Genomic DNA, 21,318 nt, shown 5'->3' on the forward strand with positions numbered 1-21,318 from the left:
TTCGATCCCTGCTTCCCATCATGCTTTGAACTCGTTTTTCGGTTTTACTTTGGAATGCCCTTGGCCAAGAGTGGCTGGGGGATCCATTCAGTTGGTGGTGGACTTAGAATTTTATTTCTGGTTAGCAAAAGTAAACTTCTTAAAGAAGGCTATCTACAAACTTAGTTTCAGTGTTGAAGCAACTGGTTTCTATTGGAAGCCATCTTCTTTGGAGACAGACATCTCTTGGGAGACTCAGCAGCCCAGGGTTGAAGGCTGCCAACATGGACCATGATTTAAGGTGTCATTGCTGGAGCCGAAATAACACAGCAGGGATTTTCCTGGCTTCTGCAGGGCTCTGGGGACAAAAAGGCATATGTTGGAGTGGCCTCCTCAACTGTTTTCCCCATCAACTCTGTTATGTTTTACACATGATTTTGTAGAAGGTGGGTGTCTTGGGCAGCTCAGGCTATAACAGAATAGATAGAGTGACTTGGCGGAAATTTATTTTCTCACCTTTCTGGAGGCTGGACGTCTGAGATCAAGGAGCTGAAGAGCTGGCTGATTCAGCTCCTGGTGAGGGACTGCTACCTGGCTTGCAGAGGGTTACTTTCTGGCTGTGTCCTCACATGGTTGGTTGCAGGGAGATAGGAATGCATGACCACCTGTGGGCACCCATGCTAGCTCTCCGATATTTCTTCCTTTCCTTATAGGGATGCTAATCCTATGGGATCAGGACCCCACCCTTGTAATCTCATAACCTCAACTACCTCTTAAAGGTGCTACCTCCAGATACCATCACACTGGGGGGTTAGGGCCTTAGCATATGAATTTTAGAGGGAGACAGTTCAGTTCATAGCAGTGAGAATTTCAGGGCTGCTTTAAGTGGGGATGACAGAGTCCCCAGGAGCCTCCGGAACAGTCCCACTTTGCATTGCCTTCTCCATCCTGGGACTGCATTTTCATTGTGGGCCTTGGCATTGCTTGTTTTCCTGGTACCTTTGGGATATGTTCTCCCATGCCAACTAGCCCTTCAGGTGTCCCCTGCGATGAACTGTACCCGTTTGCATCTGGAGTTGTTTCTTTTTTTGCCCTATAGGAATTCTTCCCAGATTTTCCACAGCACTTGGTCCTATGTTGTAAAGGTCCCTTTCGGGTGTTTTCTTTCTTTTTTTTTTTTCCTGTCACCCAGGCTGGAGTGCAATGGCACGATCTAGGCTCACTGCAACCTTCGCCTCCTGGGTTCCTGCGATTCTCCTGCCTCAGCCTCCCAAGTCGCTGGGACTACAGGTGTGCACCACCACGCCTAGCTATGTTTTTTGTATTTTCAGTAGAGACAGGGTTTTGCCATGTTGGCCAGGCTGGTCTTGAACTCCTGACCTCAAGTGATCCACCCGCCTCAGTCTCCCAAAGTGTCGGGATTACAGGCATGAACCACTGTGCCCAGCCTGAGGTGTCTTCTTGCTGTTGTGTCTGATGAAGTCTTAACTTTTACATTGTCTTAATTTGTCTGTCCCTTCATGCTTTGTACCCAATGCCTTGTAGAAAGAAACACTTTTTTCTCCCCTTGATTTATTCAGCAAATAACAATTGAACATATTTGTGGCTAATTAATGGCCCCCAAAGATATCCAGGTCCTAGTCTCTGGCACCTCTGAATATGTGACCTCATACGGCAAAAGGAGCTTTGCAGAGGTGATGAAGTTAAGGATGAGATGCGAGCAATTATCTTGGGTTATCCAGGTAGGTCCTGAATGTCATCACAAGGGTCATTATTTTTAAGAGGGAGATTTGACTGCAGAAGAGGAGATGGTGATGTGAAGATGGAAGCCAAGGTGGGAGTGACCCACTTTGAAACTGGAGGAAGGGGCCATGAGTGGCGGAATACAGGTCACCACCACCGTCTGAGGAAGGCAAGGAAGTGGATTGTTCCTCAGAATCTTAAGGAGGAACCAGCTCTGACAACACCTTGGCTTTAGCCCGGTGAAACTCATTTAGGATTTCTGACCTCAGCATGATGAGGGTACACTGCCGCACATTTCTGTTGCTCTAACCCACTAAGTCTGTGCTATTGTCTTACACAGCGACAAAGCAGCATTTATTGAGCAGCCAGAATCCCCTGTCTAAGGGACCTTACATGAAGGCGTTGCCTCTTACTTTTTCTTCTAGAGGTTTGTTGTGTTGCTTTTCATGTTACAGTAGTCAGTGCATCTGGAATGGATTTGTGTGTCTGGAGTGGCGTGGGGCTCATCTTTTCCATATGAATACCTGCAAGTGTCAACCTCATAGGTTTCTTAATTCATCCCTTTCCCCCGACGCATATGGGACTCTGATATTTACAAGCCCAGACTAAGGTTCTGTGCTTTTTAAATCCATCTATTTGTCTTTGTCTAATACCATACTGTTTTCATACTATAACTTTTTCTGGTAAGCCTCAGCATCTGGTAGAATGAGTCTCCTCTTAGTCTCCAGAGTTATCTTGGTTTTAGCTGGCTCCCTCTCTTCTTTGAGCTTTAAGATCAGAGTGTTAAGTTCTACGAACAGTCCTATCAGGTTTTTATTAGAAGTTACTGTAATCCCAGCACTTTGGGAGGCCAAGATGGGAGGATCACGAGGTCAGGAGATCGAGACCATCCTGGCTAACCCGGTAAAACCCCGTCTCTACTAAAAAAAATACAAAAAAACTAGCCGGGCGAGGTGGCGGGCGCCTGTAGTCCCAGCTGCTCGGGAGGCTGAGGCAGCAGAATGGTGTGAACCCAGGAGGCGGAGCTTGCAGTGAGCTGAGATCCGGCCACTGCACTCCAGCCTGAGCGACAGAGCAAGACTGCGTCTCAAAAAAAAAAAAAAAAAAAAAAAAAGTTACATCAAGTTTATATTTTGTGGAGAATTTTCATCTTGAAAATGTTAAAGCCTAGTGTCCATGATTATTGTATAGCTCTTCATTTATTTGGGTCTTCCTTCATTTTTTTCTTTATTTCAAAAAGATAATGCTATATAGTATTACTTTTCTCCATAAAGGCCTCACACATATTGTGTTTTTTTTTTTTTTTCAAGTTAACTTTGGTTATTGTTCATGGTATTATAGTGTTTTTGAATGTTTTTCAATTGTTTATTGATAATGTAACAATTCAGTTAACTTTTGTATATTAACTTCTTATCTGGCATTTTGCTGGACTTTTTTTTTTTTTTTTTTTTTAACTAGTTTTACACTTACACATTATTTAATTTGTCCCTAGATTTTCTTGGATTTTCTATTCACAGAAGCATATTATCTGAGAATAATGATTTCCCTCCTTTTAATCTGTAAACAATGTATTCACTTATCTGTTTGCTTATTTGTTTTTGATGTTTGCTACAGGATTTGAGTAGATGCTGTGTTCGAGTTCGGGAAATTATCTTCTATTCCCAGTTTTCCAAGAGTTTGATCATGACTGGGGGTGGTTTGTGTCCCCACCCCAGGCTGTCCGTGGCTGGGCCTCTTGTTCCTGCTGGACACAGGGCCTTGTTGGACCCATGCTTAAGAGTTGCGCACAGGGGCAGTGTCCCAGGAGGGACTTGTTGACCTGTTGTCTTGATTGGTTTCCTTCTGTGTAGGTTGTCTCCCAGGAAGCCTTTTACCTTGGGCAAGTCGTTCCCTTCTTGGTCACGGTGAGTGGTTTCTGCAGAATTGTGAGATGGGTAGGCCAGCGTATCACACACAGGCTGAGAGTGGGTTCATGCTGGCTGGCCAGAACCCCTTAAATTCTGCTCTAAGAAAACTGAAATGGAAACCTGTCATACAATGAAGACTTCTTTAGAAATCATGTGCTCTTTACAGCAGCCTGGACAGAAACCCACTGAGGCCCAATTAGAAAGCCAGACAGACTATTCTCTCTGGCTTTTCTAGCAGAAACTGAGAGACTGTTGGAGTCTGTGTTGAGTCTGGCCAGAGAAAGACGGTGCAGACCACATTTGTGGTGTGATTACCGGTGCCACCGAGAAAACGGCACACTCCCACATGAATGCTGAGGCGTGGAAGAGAAATAGACTTACCTAATGAATGTACCATCTCACCAGTCCTTCTCAAGACCTGGACACCCCAATATCTTAACAGAACACAACAGTGAGGCATTGCAATTCATCTAAGGGAGTGCTTTTAAGTGACGTATCATTTTAATTCAGGTATCTGATTTATTAGTAGCTCGTTTTCTGATTTGGGGATATCGGTTTGGGCATTAAGAGGAAGGTATGGAGTGGCTGTTTTATCCCTAGAGCCCCTTTCTTTTAGATAGAGAACCATTGCAGAGTTCCTACTGTCAGTCTCTTTCAGGCAATAATGGTTGGCAGGGTGCCGGCCTCAGTGAGCCACGCACTCTAGGGGTGTGATTGGCTTTTGCTTCTAAGATCTTGAGTCTAGCAAGGAAGGGCCCATTGGCAATTCAGACCACAGCTTCTCTTCCTGTTGTGGGAGATTGCTTATCAGTCCCAGGGGAAAAGCATGTCTGGGGCAGGTGCACTTGGGAAATGCTGCCTTTACCCCTCTCTCTGGGACACTGCCATATAAAGCCCTCTTAAAAATTCAGCAGCAAAGTGACCTGTGTATTTTTGTTCTATCCAGTTACGTTTCCCAAATGTGTGTGTCCAGAGGAGGATTGGAGGGTGTGTGTGTAATGGAATTAGTTCTCAGAGCTGTAGTCAGGAGGCGCAGCTGAGGAAGGAGTTAGATGTGGAATTAGGCGTGGACTGCAGGCCCTCCGAGGTGAGAGGAAGGGGAGCTTGTGTACCGTAGCAGTTGGTTCTCACCTGGGGTAGAGCAAGCCAGGCTGAAAGGGAAGGACTTGGCTGAATGGGGAGAGAAACTCAGGGTAGAAGACGGTGACACCAGTGGAGGGCGGAAACTCAGAGGCAGGATCCTGTTTACAGGTGCGAGCCGCTGTGCCCAGCTGAACCCTTGCACTTTTAAAGGTGTTTACGAAGGTTTTGTAACTCTAACCTTGACAAAGTCAGCTCTGGCCGTGAGGTTTTTTGTTTGTTTTTATTACGTATCTTCTCTCCCAGGTCAGCTTTCATATTTTCACAGTGGCTGAAATAATTAGTGGAAAAGTCTGTCTACCTTTTCATCAGAGGTACTGGAGGACGCATGAGCTGGTTGAGGATTTTAGGTTTTCTTGGAGCAAGTTAGCAGCAAAATGCCGAGGCTCTGTTGAACTTGCTTTGATTGTGATGATTTTCTTGTCTCCTCATTAGTCTACCCTAGCAGGGCCAATGAGAGAAACACACACTAAGAGTCATTGAAGTTCACGGACCTGGGGTTTTATAGCCTCTCTCCTGACCAGCCCAAGAGATTAGTTACACAGAGAACGGTTGCCCGGGGTGGGGAGTAATCTTCCCCTCCCCTGAGCTGGGACTGGCACTTCCTGGGGAAGCCAGGATTTCAGATTGTGTCTTGGTCTTTGCTTTCATTCTCTCTGCGGAGCCTTCCGGCATGCTGGTCTTCACGGGGTTAGAGAACTCAGCACAGCCCACCCCGGCTCTCCCATGGTGTTGCCAGATAAAATACAGCGCACCCAGTTCTGCCTGAATTTCAGATGAACAACAGAGAGTTTTTTAGTATAAGTATGTCCCGTGCAATTATTTGGGACATGCAGTCAAGTGTCTTTGTGGTTTGTCTGAAATGTAGATGGGACTTGTGCCGTCTGCCTTGCCCGGTGGTTCTCCCCGGGAGTTAATAATTAAATGTTTTCCCAGGCAGTGATCAGGTGTCTGCTGTTCCCAGGGAGCTGCTAATCAGGTTACTCAAGCCCCTTACGAAGGTCAAGACCCTCTCGGTCAGATCTCTGGCCATGCGCTCCCAGGACGATTCTGCAAAGAGCCTGGGTGGTGTGACCCAGCCTTCTCTTCTCTGCTCCCCCTGCTTCTGCACGAAATCCTGGTTCCTCTTCGGACCCAGCACCGGGGCTCTTCTGCACCGTGGTTTGGGAGCAGATGTGCTTGTTTGTGACCATCACCCCTGGAGCCAGTGCCGGGGGACATGGTCCTAGTGGGCAATGATGTCCGCCGGCAGCAGTGGGGGCTACAGCCCCAGGAGCCCCTCTTTGCTGTCTTTCCTGTTGTGGGCCGTTGTTTTTGTTCCTGGACTCAGGTCCCGCTATAGATGTATACTATGTGGCCTGCAAAGTAATCTGTTAAAAACAGTGAATTTCCAGCCAGACGCGGTGGCTCACGCCTGTAATTCTAGCACCTTGGGAGGTAGAGACAGGTGGATCACTTGAGGTCAGGTGTTTGAGACCAGCCTGGCCAACATGGTGAAATCCCGTCTCTACTAAAAATACAAAAAATTAGCCAGGCGTGGTGGCAGGTATTTGTAATCCCAGCTACTTGGGAGGCTGAGGCAGGAGAATGGCTTGAACCCAGGAGGTGGAGGTTGCAGTGGGCTGAGATTGCACCACTGCACTCTAGCCTGGGTGACAGAGTGAGACTCTGTCTCAGTAAAAAACAAACAAAGTGAATTTCCAACGTTTATACATTTCACATTCTTGCATCAAATCTGCCATATCTAAAAGATACCTGCAGGCCTGGCAACACTAGATCTGCGTTCCCACCTACCAGCTGTGGCTGGAGTGGGAATGCTGCCGCCTGGCTGATTTGGGGACCATGTTCTGCCAGCGTCGCCCCCTTCGTGCCCCCTGACTGCTCTCCTGGGCATCTGCGATCCGGAGCCCTGGCCTCCCACCCAGCGTGTGTTCACTGGGTGCCCACTCTCCACTGAGGGAGGCTTCCTACACATGCCCCCCTGGAAGCAGCTTGGAGCCTGGACAGTCTTTCGCCTGCTCTTGCCAGTCAGACATTATCTGACCTGAGCAGGGACAGAACCAATGTGGGCCGTGTCTGCTCTATGCCAGGGCTCTGAGCTCGGGGCTCCCACCCTGCCATTTTTCAGATGTTGACGCTGAGGCTGGCCCCGCTACCACACTAGGCTTCTTTCTGCATTAATGGGTGACATGAGCTCTGTGTAGCTTTGACTCCACTTAAGAAGGGCTCCTTTCTCCTTCACCCTCATGCCTGCACTGCTTTCTAACCCAGCAGGGCCCAGGAGAATGAGGATGCAGAATAAAAACAGGTGGAATGGGGTGGCATCGCACCCACGGATGGAGGTTGATACCTGATGAGGAGTGGCTGCTGTCAGGTTTCTGGGCAGCAAAGCTGAGGGCGAGGCCGGAGTGCCTGCTGAGGACATAGTTCCAGCGCCCTCCGCTACCCGGCAGGCTCTTCCCACGCTGGAGGAGTGCTGGGAGCCAGCAGCAGGTATCAGCTTTCTCCTAATTGGACATAGAGCGTTGGTTCCTGGTGAACTGCCCGTGGCCTCCCCGGGACATCCCTGAACACTCACAGGGTCGCCCAGTTATAAAACGCTAGCACAGGGTCTGTGAACCTACACTTCTGCTGCCAGGGTCCAGGGCTGATGGGGCAGGTGAGGTGAGCTGGGTGCAGGGTGAGCCTCACTGTACCTTGATGGGGAGGGGCGGCAGCTCCTGTTGTGCAGAGGGCATGACGAGGTGGGGCTGGGTGAATCATGTTGCTCCTGCCCCATCGAGAGGGCCGCATGGCCCAGTGTCCACATGGCTGCCAGGTGGGTGGAGTGGGCCCAGGAGGCAGGAGCCTGTGATTTTTCCAGAGGCGACTGAAATCCAGATGTTCTGTGAAAACTCTAAGTTCAGGATTTTTATTGCACTTGACCTTGAGGAAGTTGCGCTCTCAGCTGCCCCTGCCTCTTGGGGACCCCCGAGTCTGATGGCTGCAGTCTGCTCATGACTCGGGTTCCTCTCCAGTCCTGGTCTGGGAGGTTCTCTCATCTGTGAGCCTGGCCCTGGCTTTTTGTTCTGTTTTTACGTGGTACCTATCATTGCCCTGTGTTTGAAGCAGAGGGGGTTATTATAGCATGAACTTGCTGCCGTTCTGACCTGTGTTTCTTCCTCTCCTGCAGCTCTGTCCTCCAAGGAAAACAAAAGGCAGCCTTTTTTATTACCTTGGGCAGCTCAGACGGCCTCAGTGGCCCTCTGCTTCATCTTTGTAAGCTGTGGTCATCCCCATGGCTAGCCTAGGCTCCTTTTGAGTGCTGGGGTTTCATGGCTCTGGTACCAGAGTTTGCAGGGGTTTTTCTGGATCCTGGCTGCTGCCTCTTGCTCAGGCTCCAGGGGGAGCAGGCAGTGCTGACTCGTGTCCGCCCTTTGGGATTTGTACATGTGCACACACGGGGCCCTCGGCTGGCAGTCACACCAGCAAACATGACCGTGAAAGCGAGTCCACCGCGTGTGTTCCAGTGCCAGCGTCCACCTTGCCCCTGGGTTTTCTTTCATTTTCACATTTCCTGTTCTTTGTCTTCCTTCTTCCCACTTTGAAGACACAGGCAGCCATGCCGCGCAGCCCAACATCCAGTGAGGACGAGATGGCCCAGAGCTTCTCCGACTACTCCGTGGGGTCGGAGTCAGACAGCTCCAAAGAAGAGACCATCTATGACACGATCCGGGCCACTGCGGAGAAGCCGGGCGGTGCCAGGACGGAGGAGAGCCAGGGCAACACGCTGGTGATCCGCGTCGTCATCCATGACCTGCAGCAGACGGTGAGCCTTGTGGTCTGCCCTTTGGTTCCCATCTGGACGATGTCACCTGTGGCTTGAACACCAGAGGGCTGCTCTGGTCCTCCCCGGACCCGCGGTCCCGACTGCTCCAGGCACACCGTGCTCTTTCCTTGCTCCATACTTCTACCCCACTCCCCGCAGGCTCCCTCCTGTGTCCGCCTCCCCTCCCTGCTACCACTGGCCTCACATCATGCTGTCGCGGTCACTGTCCCCGCCTCTACTGTCCCCGCCTCCATCCACAAACATTTTCTGAGCATCTGCTGTGTACCAGACCTGAGGCAAGGGGCCCAGAGATGGAGAGGAGCATTTCACAGCCTCACAGAGGAAACCCAGGCAGCAGGCGCACCTGCAACTGGCTTCTAGCGCCAAGTGCAGGAGGCTCTGAGGCCTGGCCCTGCCTCTTCCTGGTGCCGGACTCCACCGTGCCCGAGGAGCAGCGTCCCATGCTCCCCCACTTCCAGGGGATACAGCTCTGAGCACTCCTCCCCACGTGGCTATTGTCCTGCCTCCTCCTGTCCCTCCAGCCCTGGGCCCAGTGTCATTCCTGTGCCCCCCAGAGCCCTCAGGCTGCCCTGGCCCACGCTGGCTGGGCCCTGGACGTCTGTCCTTATGCCTGGGGGTCCCCGTTGTTGGATTTGCCTCCCCGAGGAGGACGATGGCCCCTGGGAACTGGGGCTGTCTGTAAAGGGGACCTTCGTGTGCAGAGGAAGGGGTGTGGCTTCATCCTCTGCCTGAATCCACCTGAGCAAGCTGGGGGCCGGTCGCCCAGCCGCGTTCCCTCTTCCTCACAGCAGGGACTGTGCCGCATGTGGTCTCAATCGGAGGTGTGGGACAGAGCTGGAAGCATGGAGCAAACATCATGGTTGCGGACAGGCGCCTAGTAGGGTTGGCCTGTGAGCATTTCACACGCTGTCCACCTGGGGAAGGCGGGTGGGAGTGACAGTAGTAGGGGCAGTTGATACGAAGCCCTTTTGCTGTGGAGTAGAACATGGTGGACATCTAAGCGTTAGGACTCAGAGGGGCATCTGGGTGAGGCTCCTGACAGTCTCCACCTGTGCTTTCTAGAAGGGTCTCCCGGGGCCTCAGTGGGCTGGGAGGACCCTTCTCATTTTAGCTTTGGGTGAAAGGAACGGGGAGAGGTGGGCTGGCGGTGTAGGCTGCTGCAGGTGCTTGAGGAGGCGAGCCCAGTGCTCCTTATCCACCCCGACCTCTGAGTACAGTCTCCTGTCCCCAGCCATGATGGGGAAGAGAGGCCCAGGTGCTGGAAATCAGGGAAGCGTTGTGCTGCCCACTGGCTGAGTGTTGCTGGTGCCTCACTTGGTGCCCATCCAGGGTGCCAGCTCCTGGTGCTGTGGAGGAGCTAAGAGATGCTCTGGGGTTGGCACCTCTCAGGGCTTGGTCCCCAGTGAGGGCTAAATGTGTGTCTCCTCTTCCCCCAGTGCCAGCAGCTTGCGGTCCAGCAGGGACCCTCTGCTCAGCCCACCCCCAGCCCTGCTCCTTCTGGGAGAGATGCTAGCTGGGCTGAGGGGGCTAACGCATACCCTCTAGGGATGCGCTCAGCCAAGTGGCTTCACCGTCTAGGACAAGCTTGTCCAAACCAAGGCCCGTGGGCCACATGCAGCCCAGGACGACTTTGAAAGTGACTCAACACAAATGCATAAACTCTCTTAAAATATTCTGAGAGTTTTTTTTTTTTTTTTTTTGCAACTTTTTTTTTCTTTTTAGCTTATCAGCTCTCTCTAGTGTTAGTGTATTTCATGTGTAGCCTAAGACAATTCTTCTTCCCATGTGGCCCAGGGAAGCCGAAAGATTAGAGACCCATAGTGGGGGAAGCTTAGGGTGGCCTGATGCCCCAGAGCTAATCTGGCCATGCCACGGGGCCCAGGGGCTGCCCTGGTAGTACAAAGGCTGTTCAGGAGGATAGGCGTGGTCTTTTGGAGTTCCTTCTTCTGTGTTATTTAATGCCTCTTATAAAAGCTATAAATGATTGTTATGTAAAGATCAAGTAATGCAGGGAAGCACAAATGCCAGACTCAGCAATGGAGGTCACATCAACACTCGCAGACCCCCATTCCGACGTGCCCCTCTGCGGGATTACAGGCAATGGGTGGATGTGTATATGGATATAAATACCTTGGTAAATGTGGGCTCAAACCACACACGCTCTTAAGAAATGAACTCCATCAATGTTATTTTATTTGAGTATAAGAGGAGAAAAAGATGGTGAAGGAAATGCTGCTTTTATTTATTTTTTTTGTCACAAGAGACTTTTTTTCCAGCTAAATCTGTGAAGTTAAAAGAAGTGATTATGAAACACTGGAAGGCTGGAATTTGTTTTGTTTTTTGTTACAGTTTTTTCCCTTCTCACTGTGTCCTCTTCCTATATGGTTTAGGGGTAAATTAAGCTCATTGCTGTAATAAAAGGCCTCCAAATGTCAGGCACTTAACGTATCAATGCTTTACTTTTTTCTCTTTTCTTAGTCCACCTGGTTTGGCAGGAGGGACAGGTGGGAAGTTCTGATCCATACTGACATTCAGGGACCCAGACTCTTTCCGTTCGATAGCTGGACCATTCCCTGGAGCTCCGGAATCTTCCACGGGGTCTTCTGTATCTGCCCAGAAGATAAGAGGAAGAGACAGAACTTGTAAAGTGCATCATCTTCCCTGGTTTCATGAGGAGGTTGCACCTGACTGCAGAGTAGGCTGGGAAATGCAGTGGAGGTCTGAGCCCAGGAAGAAGGCGGCATCAGTTTGGTGAATGAGTAGCTAGCCCACGCGCACACACACACTTCTCCTCCCCCACCTCCTGAGCCTTGTTGGGTGTGGACAGTGACTTTTCACACACTGTCACTCTCCCTCCCACTTACTATCCACCATGCCTCCAGGGCGTGCAGCCACTCTGTCTCTCTTCAGGGGGTCACTGCCATCAGTTGCCTTTGCAATAGCCTTTTCTTTTGCCAGATCCTTTTCTGGTTGTTGTTTTGCCTTTAATGGGAGGGAATTCATTGTTCAGTGGGTTTTTTTAGGAAGAGTTCCTGAGAGCAGTGCTTTCTCAGCGAATGGACGATCGATGCTCATTATCTGTGGTACCTGTGTTCTAAAAAGCTGCCACAGATGCTGAATGAGTGACGCCTTGGCCATTGCTCCCAGGGGAAGTGCAGTGTTTGATTCCTACAAGCCCCTGGTTGCATGTTTGACCATAGGTCAGTACGCAATCTTGCTTTATGTGCGTTGCTGTTTAAAGATGCCTTATTTAATATGTAATGGTGATTCATTAACATGGAACTCACAGCCAACAGTGCTCTCACGCAGGCCTCAGTGAAGCTTCTCTGGCACGTTTTCGGTGTGAAGCTCATGACAACCTTCTTGCCTTAGGGACAAGTAGACAGCACTTCAGCCCTTCGCTAGAGCCCTCTTAAATGGCAAAATCACCAAGAAAAAGCACAAACAATGTGAGAATCGTGACACTCTGTGGGCTGCAGTCAGATGCTTGTTTGCAAGGTGAGAGCTGAGACAGGAAGTCGGACCACCACCTTGTTCACCCTCCCGTGGGAACCCGCGCATCGGGCAACTGAAACCTTTGGCTGTTTTGTGCGAAAAGCATTGCTTCTGGGGTTACAAATAAATTTTAGCAAGTAGGCACACCCCCAATCCAAAATTCATGCATAGTGAGGATTGGCTGTGTTTTGAAAATGTCAACGCGTTCCCTCTGGCTTGAAAACTCTTTTCTTCTGTGGGTTTTTTGTTTGTTTGTTTTTTGAAACCGAGTCTCACTCTGTCACCCAGGCTGGTGTGCAGTGGAGCGATCTCCACTCACTGCAACCTCCACCTCCCGGTATCAAGCGATTCTCCTGTCTCAGCCTCCCAAGTAACTGTGATTATAGGTGCCTGCCGCCACGCCCAGCTAATTTTTTTGTATTTTTTAGTAGAGACGGGATTTCACCATGTTGCCCAGGCTGGTCTTGAACTCCTGACCTCAGGTGATCCACCTGCCTCAGTCTCCCAAAGTGCTGGGATTGCAGGCGTGAGCCACCATACCTGACCTCCTCTGTATTTTTGAGTCACAATTTCCCGTCTGTGATTGTTTTCTTGCCCTGAACATTGCTTTGAATACATTTGAGGCCAACAGATTTATTTTTTCCATCTCATAGGTGACTTTTTTTTTGAACTAGATTCCTAAAGAAGTAGCTTCCATTGCTAGACCACGAAGTGTCTGGTGTTGGACATTCTTGGTTTTTCCTAGAAAAACTTTGCAGATTCTGTTTAAGGACGTTTTCATTTTAATGATGTTTTCCTGTATTTTGTTACTTTTTCTGTGTTATCGGTTGGATCCTTTATTTCAGGGATAGTAATTATCCCTGTATTGGATTTTCCTTGTTCATATCTGTTATCTTTTTCTCTAATTGCTTTAATTGCTTGGCATTTTTCTGTTTGTTTGCTGTTCTTTTTTTTTTTTTTTAAATGAAAGAGAGTCTCGTTCTGTCGCCCAGGCTGGAGTACAGTGGCGTGATCTCGGCTCACCACAACCTCTGCCTCCCAGGTTCAAGCGATTCTCCTGCCTCAGCCTCCCGAGTAGCTGGGATTACAGGCACCTACCACCAAGCCTGGCTAATTTTTGTATTTTTAGTGGAGACAGGGTTTTGCCATGTTGGTCAGACTGACCTCCAACTCCTGACCTCAGGTGATCTGCCCGTCTCGGCCTCCCACAGTGCTGGTATTACAGGCCTGAGCCACTGTGCCCGGCCTGCCGTGATTTTCTTGAGCCTTTAATTGTTGTGTTCTCAGTTAGACCCGTTCTATTTTTTATAATTTCTGATTTATTGTAGTCATGCTCCTTTGACTTTTTGTTTGTTTCCATAGCCCTGCACGCTCTCTTTTTGAGAGTACTCTCCTGAGTTATTTGGTAGGTTTTCTGTCTTATTTTTGTCCTCCCTGGCAGAAAGCATTCTTGGGGGCTTTTCGTCTTCTGACTATGCTGAGTTTTCATGCAGCTCGGAGACTGTCGGAGGTTTGCGTGCCGCCTTTCTTGGTCTGGTTCATTTTGCATCTGTGTGAGGTCCCTGTGGCTTCCCTGATGTTTCTCCCCGTCTCGTCCCGGTTGGCTGTCGGCAGCTCAGGCTTTCTGTTGGTTCGCATAGTGCATGGGTGAGTTCCGTTCGGCTCCATTACGAGGTTAGATTTGGCTGTCTGTTTGCCTTTGCAGATGAGCAGGCCCAGGGCTGGGAGAGTGGCGTCCACGTGCAGGGCCTGGAATCCCTGTCTTTCCTGAAACGCTGTATTAGCCCATTCTCATGCTGCTAATAACGACGCTGCTAACTACCCGAGACGGAGTAATTTATAATGAAAAACAGGTTTAATGGACTCACAGTTCCACATGGCTGGGAAGGCCTCACAATTATGGTGGAAGGTGGAGGAGGAGCAAAGTCACATCTTTTTGTTGTGGTTTGTTTGTTTGAGAAGGAGTCTCGTTCTGTTGCCCAGCCTGGAGTGCAATGGCGCGATCTCAGCTCACGGCAACCTCTGTCTCCTGCCTCCCAGATTCAAGCGATTCTCCTGCCTTAGCCTCCTCAGTAGCTGGGATTACAGCCACCTACCACCACACCCGGATAATTTTTTTTTTTTTTAATTTTTAGTAGAGAGGGGGTTTCACCATGTTGGCCAGGCTGGTCTCGAACTCCTGACCTCAAGTGATTTGCCCACCTCAGCCTCCCAAGTGCTGTCAGCCTTGAGGTAGACAGCACTGTGAGCATCTTTGTTGAAGGATAACACCTGTCCAGAGGGCGTGTGTCCCATGCACTCAGACGGAACACAGCGTGTAACCTGCAGGCGGAGGAAGGCATAGGACACCAGCCAGCCCCGGGAGCCCCACTGCCCCCTCCTAGTCATGGGGAGAGTTTATGTTTAATCCCAGTTTACAGATGGGAACAGGAGGATCAGACTCCAGAGCCAGTGAGGGGCAGAGTCATTGCCCTGGGGGTATCCAGTCTTGGGCCTTGAAACCTGCTGGATGGAAGCCCTGGGATGCTGGCGTTGGGTGCGCCACCAACTGCTTGGTGCTGGGCAGAGCCAGTGAGGGGCAGAACCAGTGTCCTGGGGGTTCCCAGCCTTGGGCCTTGAAACCTGCTGGGTGGAAGCCCTGGGATACTGGCGTTGGCTGCGCCACCAACTGCTTGGTGCCGGGCTGATTTGCACCTGCAAGTCGAATTCCCAGCAGGAAGGCGGCCAGCAGGCAGCGCTGTGTGCGAAGCAGCCCCGGCCCCAGTCGTCCCAGCGTGAGTCAGACTCACGTCCCACTCGCCATTCACTGTGCTTTTGGGCGAGGGTCTGAAGGTCTGAGCCTTGGGGTTCCACTTGTCGGGACACAAACACCACTTGTGAAGTGAGCCATTGCGGGTTGGCGTCCAGCCTGGGGAGCACTCACAAGGGGCCCATTACTGTTTCCATTCTCCTGAGTCCACCCTCCTGGAGGCTCTCATCAGCCACACAGGAGGGAGGCCCTGGTCATCGCAGCCATCGAGGTCCTCCATCGGCAGTGGGGCAAGGGTGTCGGGAGATCAGGGGCCTCCTAGACCCGCCCGGACCCTGCCTCCCTGCCTGTCTGACGCTGTCCTTGACGGGGTAATCTTCCCCTTGCAGGGCAGGGGTTGTTTCCCCAGCAGGTGTTCTGCCCACTTTGCTAGAGGCACTGGAGACCTGTTGGAGTGACGGATGGAGCCACAGCTCTGCTACAGCCCAGATTTAATCTACAGCACCTCCTCGTGAAAGCCAGGGCCTCCTCAGGGTTTAGTCTCCACTCGTGGGAGCCTGGTTGTTTCTGGAACCTTCTGAAGACCACTTTGCTTCACTCTGTTCAAGGCAAACAAAGCCCCTGGAGGCCAAAACCAGAAATCCTCTGGGTGTGAGCTCTCAGCAACAAAGCAGACTTTGTTCCTGTGTGAAATCCCTTGTGGGGCTGAGTCCTCTGTGTAGCCAGGGACACGAGACAGTTCCTGGAACCCTGCCGGGAGGAGCCAGCCAGGAGCTGCCGAGTGAGTCTGCACTGAGGCGCCAGTGCCCGCCAGCTGGGAGTTGGTCCTGGAGAAGCACCTGGGTGGCCCCTCTTCTCCCCAGATGCTGCCCCTCCTCCCCTGCTGTCCGGGCCCACTGCTGCTGGCCGAGTGAGTGCTGTTTCTGAGCCTCACCCTCCAGTGGGACTGAAGCTTTAAGTCATTGAGTGAGAGCCTCTAGCAGTGCCCATGACGCTTCAGGCACAACCGGAGCCCTCACTTGAATAATCTTGTGTGGGCGGACTTCCCAGGCCACGCAGGGAGTGGTGGGGTGGGCTCTGGGCACAGGGAGAGCAGCATCTCTGCATCCTCTGAAATGCGCTGTAGTGGAGTGCTGGCACCGGACATTCAGCGTGGCCTTTTATACAAGTGGCATGTGCCAAAATCAGTACAAACTACGGTGAGCTCTGTTATTTCTGGGGGAGCGTGAATGAGGAAGAGGGAAGAAAACTGGCCCTATGGCCCGAAGCGGTTTCTCTTTTAATCCACAGTGAATGCCATGTTGCAAGGACAGCAGAGAAGAAAATAGAATGGGGCTGCAGTGGCCTTTCTCGGGCTCTCCTGGGGTGTGTACGTCGGCCCCACATCTGCCTCTCCCCAAGGACTGGCACCGAGTAGCTCAGCTGTCACTCTGAGGGCCGAGCTCTGCGACCTGGCCCACCTCCCGGCAGACGCTTTGGGAAAACGAGTGTCCCGTTCTGTGCTTGAGTCAGTGCTTCCATTTATAAAGCACATGCATCTTCAAGTGGGGTACTTCATTTAGGAAAAAGCATTTGCACTGCCATCCTGACCCCCTCAAAGACCACACATTGTCACTCACCCGTCCTCCCTCTCTCCCCACCCGTACAGTCACTCAATGCTCATTCATACCTTTGCCATGCTGGGAGGCCCTTGCCCTCTCATTCCCCCTGTGCTGCCTCACCCTGTGGCACACACCTGCTAACAGGGATGTCCTCTCGTCTATCTGCTGCTTCCAAATGGACTCTCAGATTTTTCTCTTTCTTTTCTTTTCTTTTCTTTCTTCTTTTTGAGATAGGGTCTTGCTCTGTCACTCAGGCTGGAGTTCAGTGGTGCAGTCATGACTCACTGCACCCTTGGCTCAAGGGATCCTCCTGCCTCAGCTTCTCAGGTGCACACCACCACACTGGGAATTTTTTTTTTCTTTTTAGTAGAGACAGGGTCTCACTATATTGTCCAGAGAGGTTTCGAACTCCTGGGCTCAAGTGATCCTCCCATCTCAGCCTCCCAAAGTGCTGGGATTACAGGCATGAACCACCACGCCCAGGTGGATATGCTTGATTCCAAAGTGACCTTGGCCTGCCTGCTTATTATTGTGGATTAAAATAGAACCCCAGGAGCAAGGAGGTTTCACCACCTCCTCCTTCAGGATTTAATCCCTTCTTTTTGGTCACAGGCACATAATTACTGCATTTGCATCTTGTATTTGAGGATTCCTCTGCTTTTGAATATTGGCAGGACTCTACCTGTCCTGGCAACGTCTGAGCCTATCTTCCCCTCCTGTACCTGGGGCTGGCTCCTCATCCTCAGAGACCATGAGGCGCCTGCCCATTGTGAGAGGGGGCTCTGGACGGCTGGTGCAGGGGTGTGGTTCATTAGCGTCAGAAGCCGTGTTTGGATGCTTTGCTGTGTGTGTGTCTGACTCCTTGTTCCTGGCCCCTGCGAGGTGAGAGCTGGGTGTCGTCTACTAGGAGTTGATGGAGTCCGTGTGTCTGGGAGATTGGCGGCTTGGGTGGCCGTGATCCTGAATGGTAGCCTCTTAATTCCACTTCAGGAAGGTTTGTTCTTGACTCCTTCAGGTGGATTTTTCCAGGTAGAAAGCCGGTTCTGGTCAGATTTACCTTCTGCTGTGTTCTATTCAACACCTGAACCTGCTGGGGAGTAGGTGGCAGGAGGGCTCCTTGGCCTCCACCCACCCACCCATCCATCCACCCATCCATCCACCCACCCATCCATCCACCCATCCATCCACCCATCCATCCATCCATCCGTGCACTACCCACCCACCCACCCACCCACCCACCCACCCACCCATCCACCCATCCACCCATCCATCCATCCATCCATCCATCCATCCATCCATCCATCCATCCATCCATCCATCCATCCATCCATCCATCCGTGCACCTACCCAGCCACCCACCTACCCACTTACCCACCTACCCATCCATCCACCCACCTACCCACCCATCCATCCATCCATCCGTCCGTCCGTCCGTGTCCATCCGTGTCCGTCCGTCCATGTCCGTCCGTGTCCGTCCGTCCGACCGTCCGACCATCTGTCCGTCCGACCGACCGTCCGTCCGTCCGTGTCCGTCCGTCCGTCCGTCCATCCATCCATCCATGCACCTACCCAGCCACCCACCTACCCAGCCAGCCAGCCAGCCAGCCATCCACCCATCCACCCATCCACCCACCCATCCACCCACCCACCCATTCATCCATCCATCCATCCATCCATCCATCCATCCATCCATCCATCCATGCATCCATGCATCCATGCATCCACCCAGCCACCCACCTACCCAGCCACCCATCCACTCATCCTCCTACCCACCTCACCCCTCCCTCACTCCCTCCATCCACTCATTCACCCGTCTGTCCATTATCTTGATTATAGAAATAAACGGTTAGGATCTTTGGTCTCCTCTTTGAGTAGCCCTGCCATGTCCTTTGTAGTATGCATTTGGATTACCTCTTGGGGAGGTGGAAGGCATGGAATCTGATTTCCTTTGTGGTTTCATTAACTGGTTGCTAAGACCAAAGAGAGTGCCGCTCCCCAGCCCCTCAGCCTTCCCTCTGCCTCCAATGTCTCTGTAATACAGCAATGAAAACTAGCCTCCGTGTCCTTAAGAGGAGTGGTTTACACTTGACTATTTTAATCAAGAAATTGGTGTGTTACAAATTGTTTAAAACAAAAGGGAAGGCCCTGGGGCTCTCCAATGGAAGTTACCATGGAAAGTCAAGCCTTGATTATATTGGTTATCATTCATGTCACAGGGCACCCTCGATAAAGACAGAGAAAGACTTTATTTTCTTACACATCATTTAAAGCAAATATTGTAAGGACTGTATGTGGACCCTTCCTCTGTTACGTATTGGGTTCGTGCTTTGTATGTGGGAGAGATTGCCCCAGTTTGCAGGGGTCTCCGTAGCCTGCACGGAAAACGTCTGACTTGAGGTGCTCTTCTGCCTCAGCTTAGAATTAATACCTACTTAAATCTCATGGAGAAAATAATGTATGGGAAAAGTGGCTTTGGTCTGGAATTACTACACGTTCTGTAGCAAAGCTCTGTAAATCCCACACTGGGGGGGGAGTATTGTAGTTTGAGGCCGTGCTGGTGAGGAGTAGCCATCCTCTCTTTGCTGCCATCCCAATCTGGTAAGGCTTATCCAGAGGGTGGCAATACCAGGGCCGCAGATCATCAGTTTTTACTTTTCTGTGTTAAATCCAAGGGTGGGGCTTTTTTCCAGCATCTTTGCTCTGAGGTTGGACCTGGGCGATTCCTCCAGCCTGGCTCTGACTCTGCCTCCCTGCCAGCCTCCACCCTTCCCTCGCTGCCCTCCCTTCTGGGCAGACGAGACCTCCCACATCACAGCTTCTGAGCAGCATCTGCATCCCAGCAGCAGCCGCAGCAGCCTCTGTGGCCTCGTCTTTAATCTACTTTCTGACCTCCTGCTGGCTTAATCTTCCTGACTCACAGCTTCGTCTGTGTGCTGCCGGGATCGAGTTGAACTCATTAGCTCAGCCTCGGGGACCCCCTTAATCCCCGCTCCTCCTCTTGCAGCTGTGTGGTTCTGGGAACGATCTGGCATTTTGGAGCATTCCTCTTTGGGCATGGGGGTGCTAATGCCGCCTCCTGGAGAACATAAGGAAGAGATGATGTGTTTAACGCACCGACGAGCCAGGCTGTGGGTGCATAGTAAGTGTTTTGTGTCTGCAGTCAGGACTTTTTAATTATAACTCCCCTCCATGGCTGCCTGTTACTTCACTTCAATTTACTGTTCCTAATGGGATTTCTCTGGCCAGCATCTGGTCTCTGCTTTACGATGGCTCTGCCTGAAATCATGGCTATGGAAAGAGGAAGATTAAGTCACCCCCAAGGAGTCCATGGACTGCTGGCAGAACCAAGCAGTGTCTCCCAGTTTAGCATCCCCTTGACAATAGCAGAGACAGACAGGCAATCTCTTTACTAATCACCCAGAGATATAGTGTGCCCGCCACTTCGCCACAGCATCCAGCGGCTGCCATGAAGCTTTCACTGTGTGAAAAATGTTCTAATTGGAAAAACAAATCCACAGCTGCGTTACCCTTTATTGGCATTTAAACATGCAGAAACACTAAGCCTGACCCTTGGACCTCAGCACCCCCTGACCAGGCCGTCTTTCTGAGTCAAGGTCACCCCGTATTTCCCTGTTCCATTGACATCTCTGATTTCAGCTTCGTGTGTTACCCGTGCGAGGGTCTTAGTGTTTGCCACCACGAGTACCAGCCCAGTGGGCCTCTGTCCACAGTAAGAAGTATTATCTCATTTGGATAATTGCATTTGGGAATAAACCAATTGGAGTTTGGGGTGACCATGACATTGGTTGTTTGTCAGAGGCGTGCAGGTACACAGACTGCACGTGAACAGCTATCAAAGGCCCGAAGACGCTGCGTGCACCTTTCTATGGCTCCTGCCAAGCTTGTGTTTATCATGGGCCCTTGAAAATGCATCATGCAGAAATTGATGATGACAGAAAGCATCACGGCAGAGGAACGTCTGAATGTGAAATGCGCTTCCTCGTAATGAACGGTGTGCTCAGAAACTTGGATTTCTTTCTGGCTTTCCTGAGTTCTTGCCGAACGCTGCTTACATGCGTTTGCAGAGCTGGCATCTTGACTGTTCCGGGTGTCTGCGTTTCTAGCTCCAGATCCTGAATAGGGAATGTCCCCGTGGGGCCACGACCTGAGATGCCCTGGCATTTCCTCCCCCTTATTCTCTTGGCTTTTCCTGGGCTGGTTGGGTAGAAGTCAAGAGGAAGGTGGATGTAAGTCTCACCTGAGAAAGGTGAATTAGCAGATGCCGTAGAGGTGGAGGTCCCTGAATCCATCTGTGTAATCCGAGCCTCGTGTTGTAGATGGCCCTTTCCACAGCCTTCAGATAACCCACGGCAGTAAGACCTATTTTATATGGTATAATATTTACCATTTTCTCAAGCTTTGTCAAGACACTCTCTCGCCCTCACTACTGTCTTCCAAAATCAGCTGTCATCGTCGCCATTTTACAGGACCCAAAACAGATTTGGAAAGCAATTTAGTCTCTCACAGGAAACTCTCTTGCTACGTTGCTATAAATCAAAACAGCCTGGCCCAGGAAGCTCCTCTGACCCCTGCAGGCCAGACACTTTTCGGCGCGGGTTTGCTGATCCACCATTGTTTACGTGTCTTACTCATCAGTGCAGATGTGTCCCCCCACAGGCAGGTGGTGGCCCTCAGTGGGTTGCAGAGACTCGCCCATGGTCGTTCAGTGCTGTGGGCTAAGTCTGTCCCCCACTAAAATTCCTGTATCGAATGAAGTCGTAACCCAGGACCTCAGAATGAGACTTTATTTGGAGATTGGGTCTTTACGGAGGCAATCAAGTTAAATGAAGTTGTTAAGAGTGGGCCCTGATCCCA

At 51.0% G+C, this 21,318-nt stretch overlaps 2 protein-coding genes across 3 annotated transcripts in view; one reads left to right on the forward strand and one right to left on the reverse strand.

Annotated features, from left to right (window-relative positions):
- NADSYN1 (NAD synthetase 1) overlaps positions 1-21,318 on the reverse strand; it is a 559,458-nt gene that overhangs the window by 298,280 nt on the left and 239,860 nt on the right. The gene's annotated exons all lie outside the window — the stretch shown is intronic.
- The window catches only part of SHANK2 (SH3 and multiple ankyrin repeat domains 2), a 666,329-nt gene that overhangs the window by 72,820 nt on the left and 572,191 nt on the right, over positions 1-21,318 (forward strand). For both annotated transcript variants that reach the window (XM_050758103.1, XM_050758102.1), the window contains exon 3: positions 8,359-8,577. In XM_050758103.1, the coding sequence (XP_050614060.1) occupies positions 8,371-8,577 (207 nt within the window). In that variant the 5' untranslated portion in view covers positions 8,359-8,370. The remainder of the gene's footprint in view (positions 1-8,358; positions 8,578-21,318) is intronic.

The sequence above is a fragment of the Macaca thibetana genome, chromosome 14 (assembly GCF_024542745.1).
Source record: "Macaca thibetana thibetana isolate TM-01 chromosome 14, ASM2454274v1, whole genome shotgun sequence".
NCBI classification, from domain to species: domain Eukaryota; kingdom Metazoa; phylum Chordata; class Mammalia; order Primates; family Cercopithecidae; genus Macaca; species Macaca thibetana.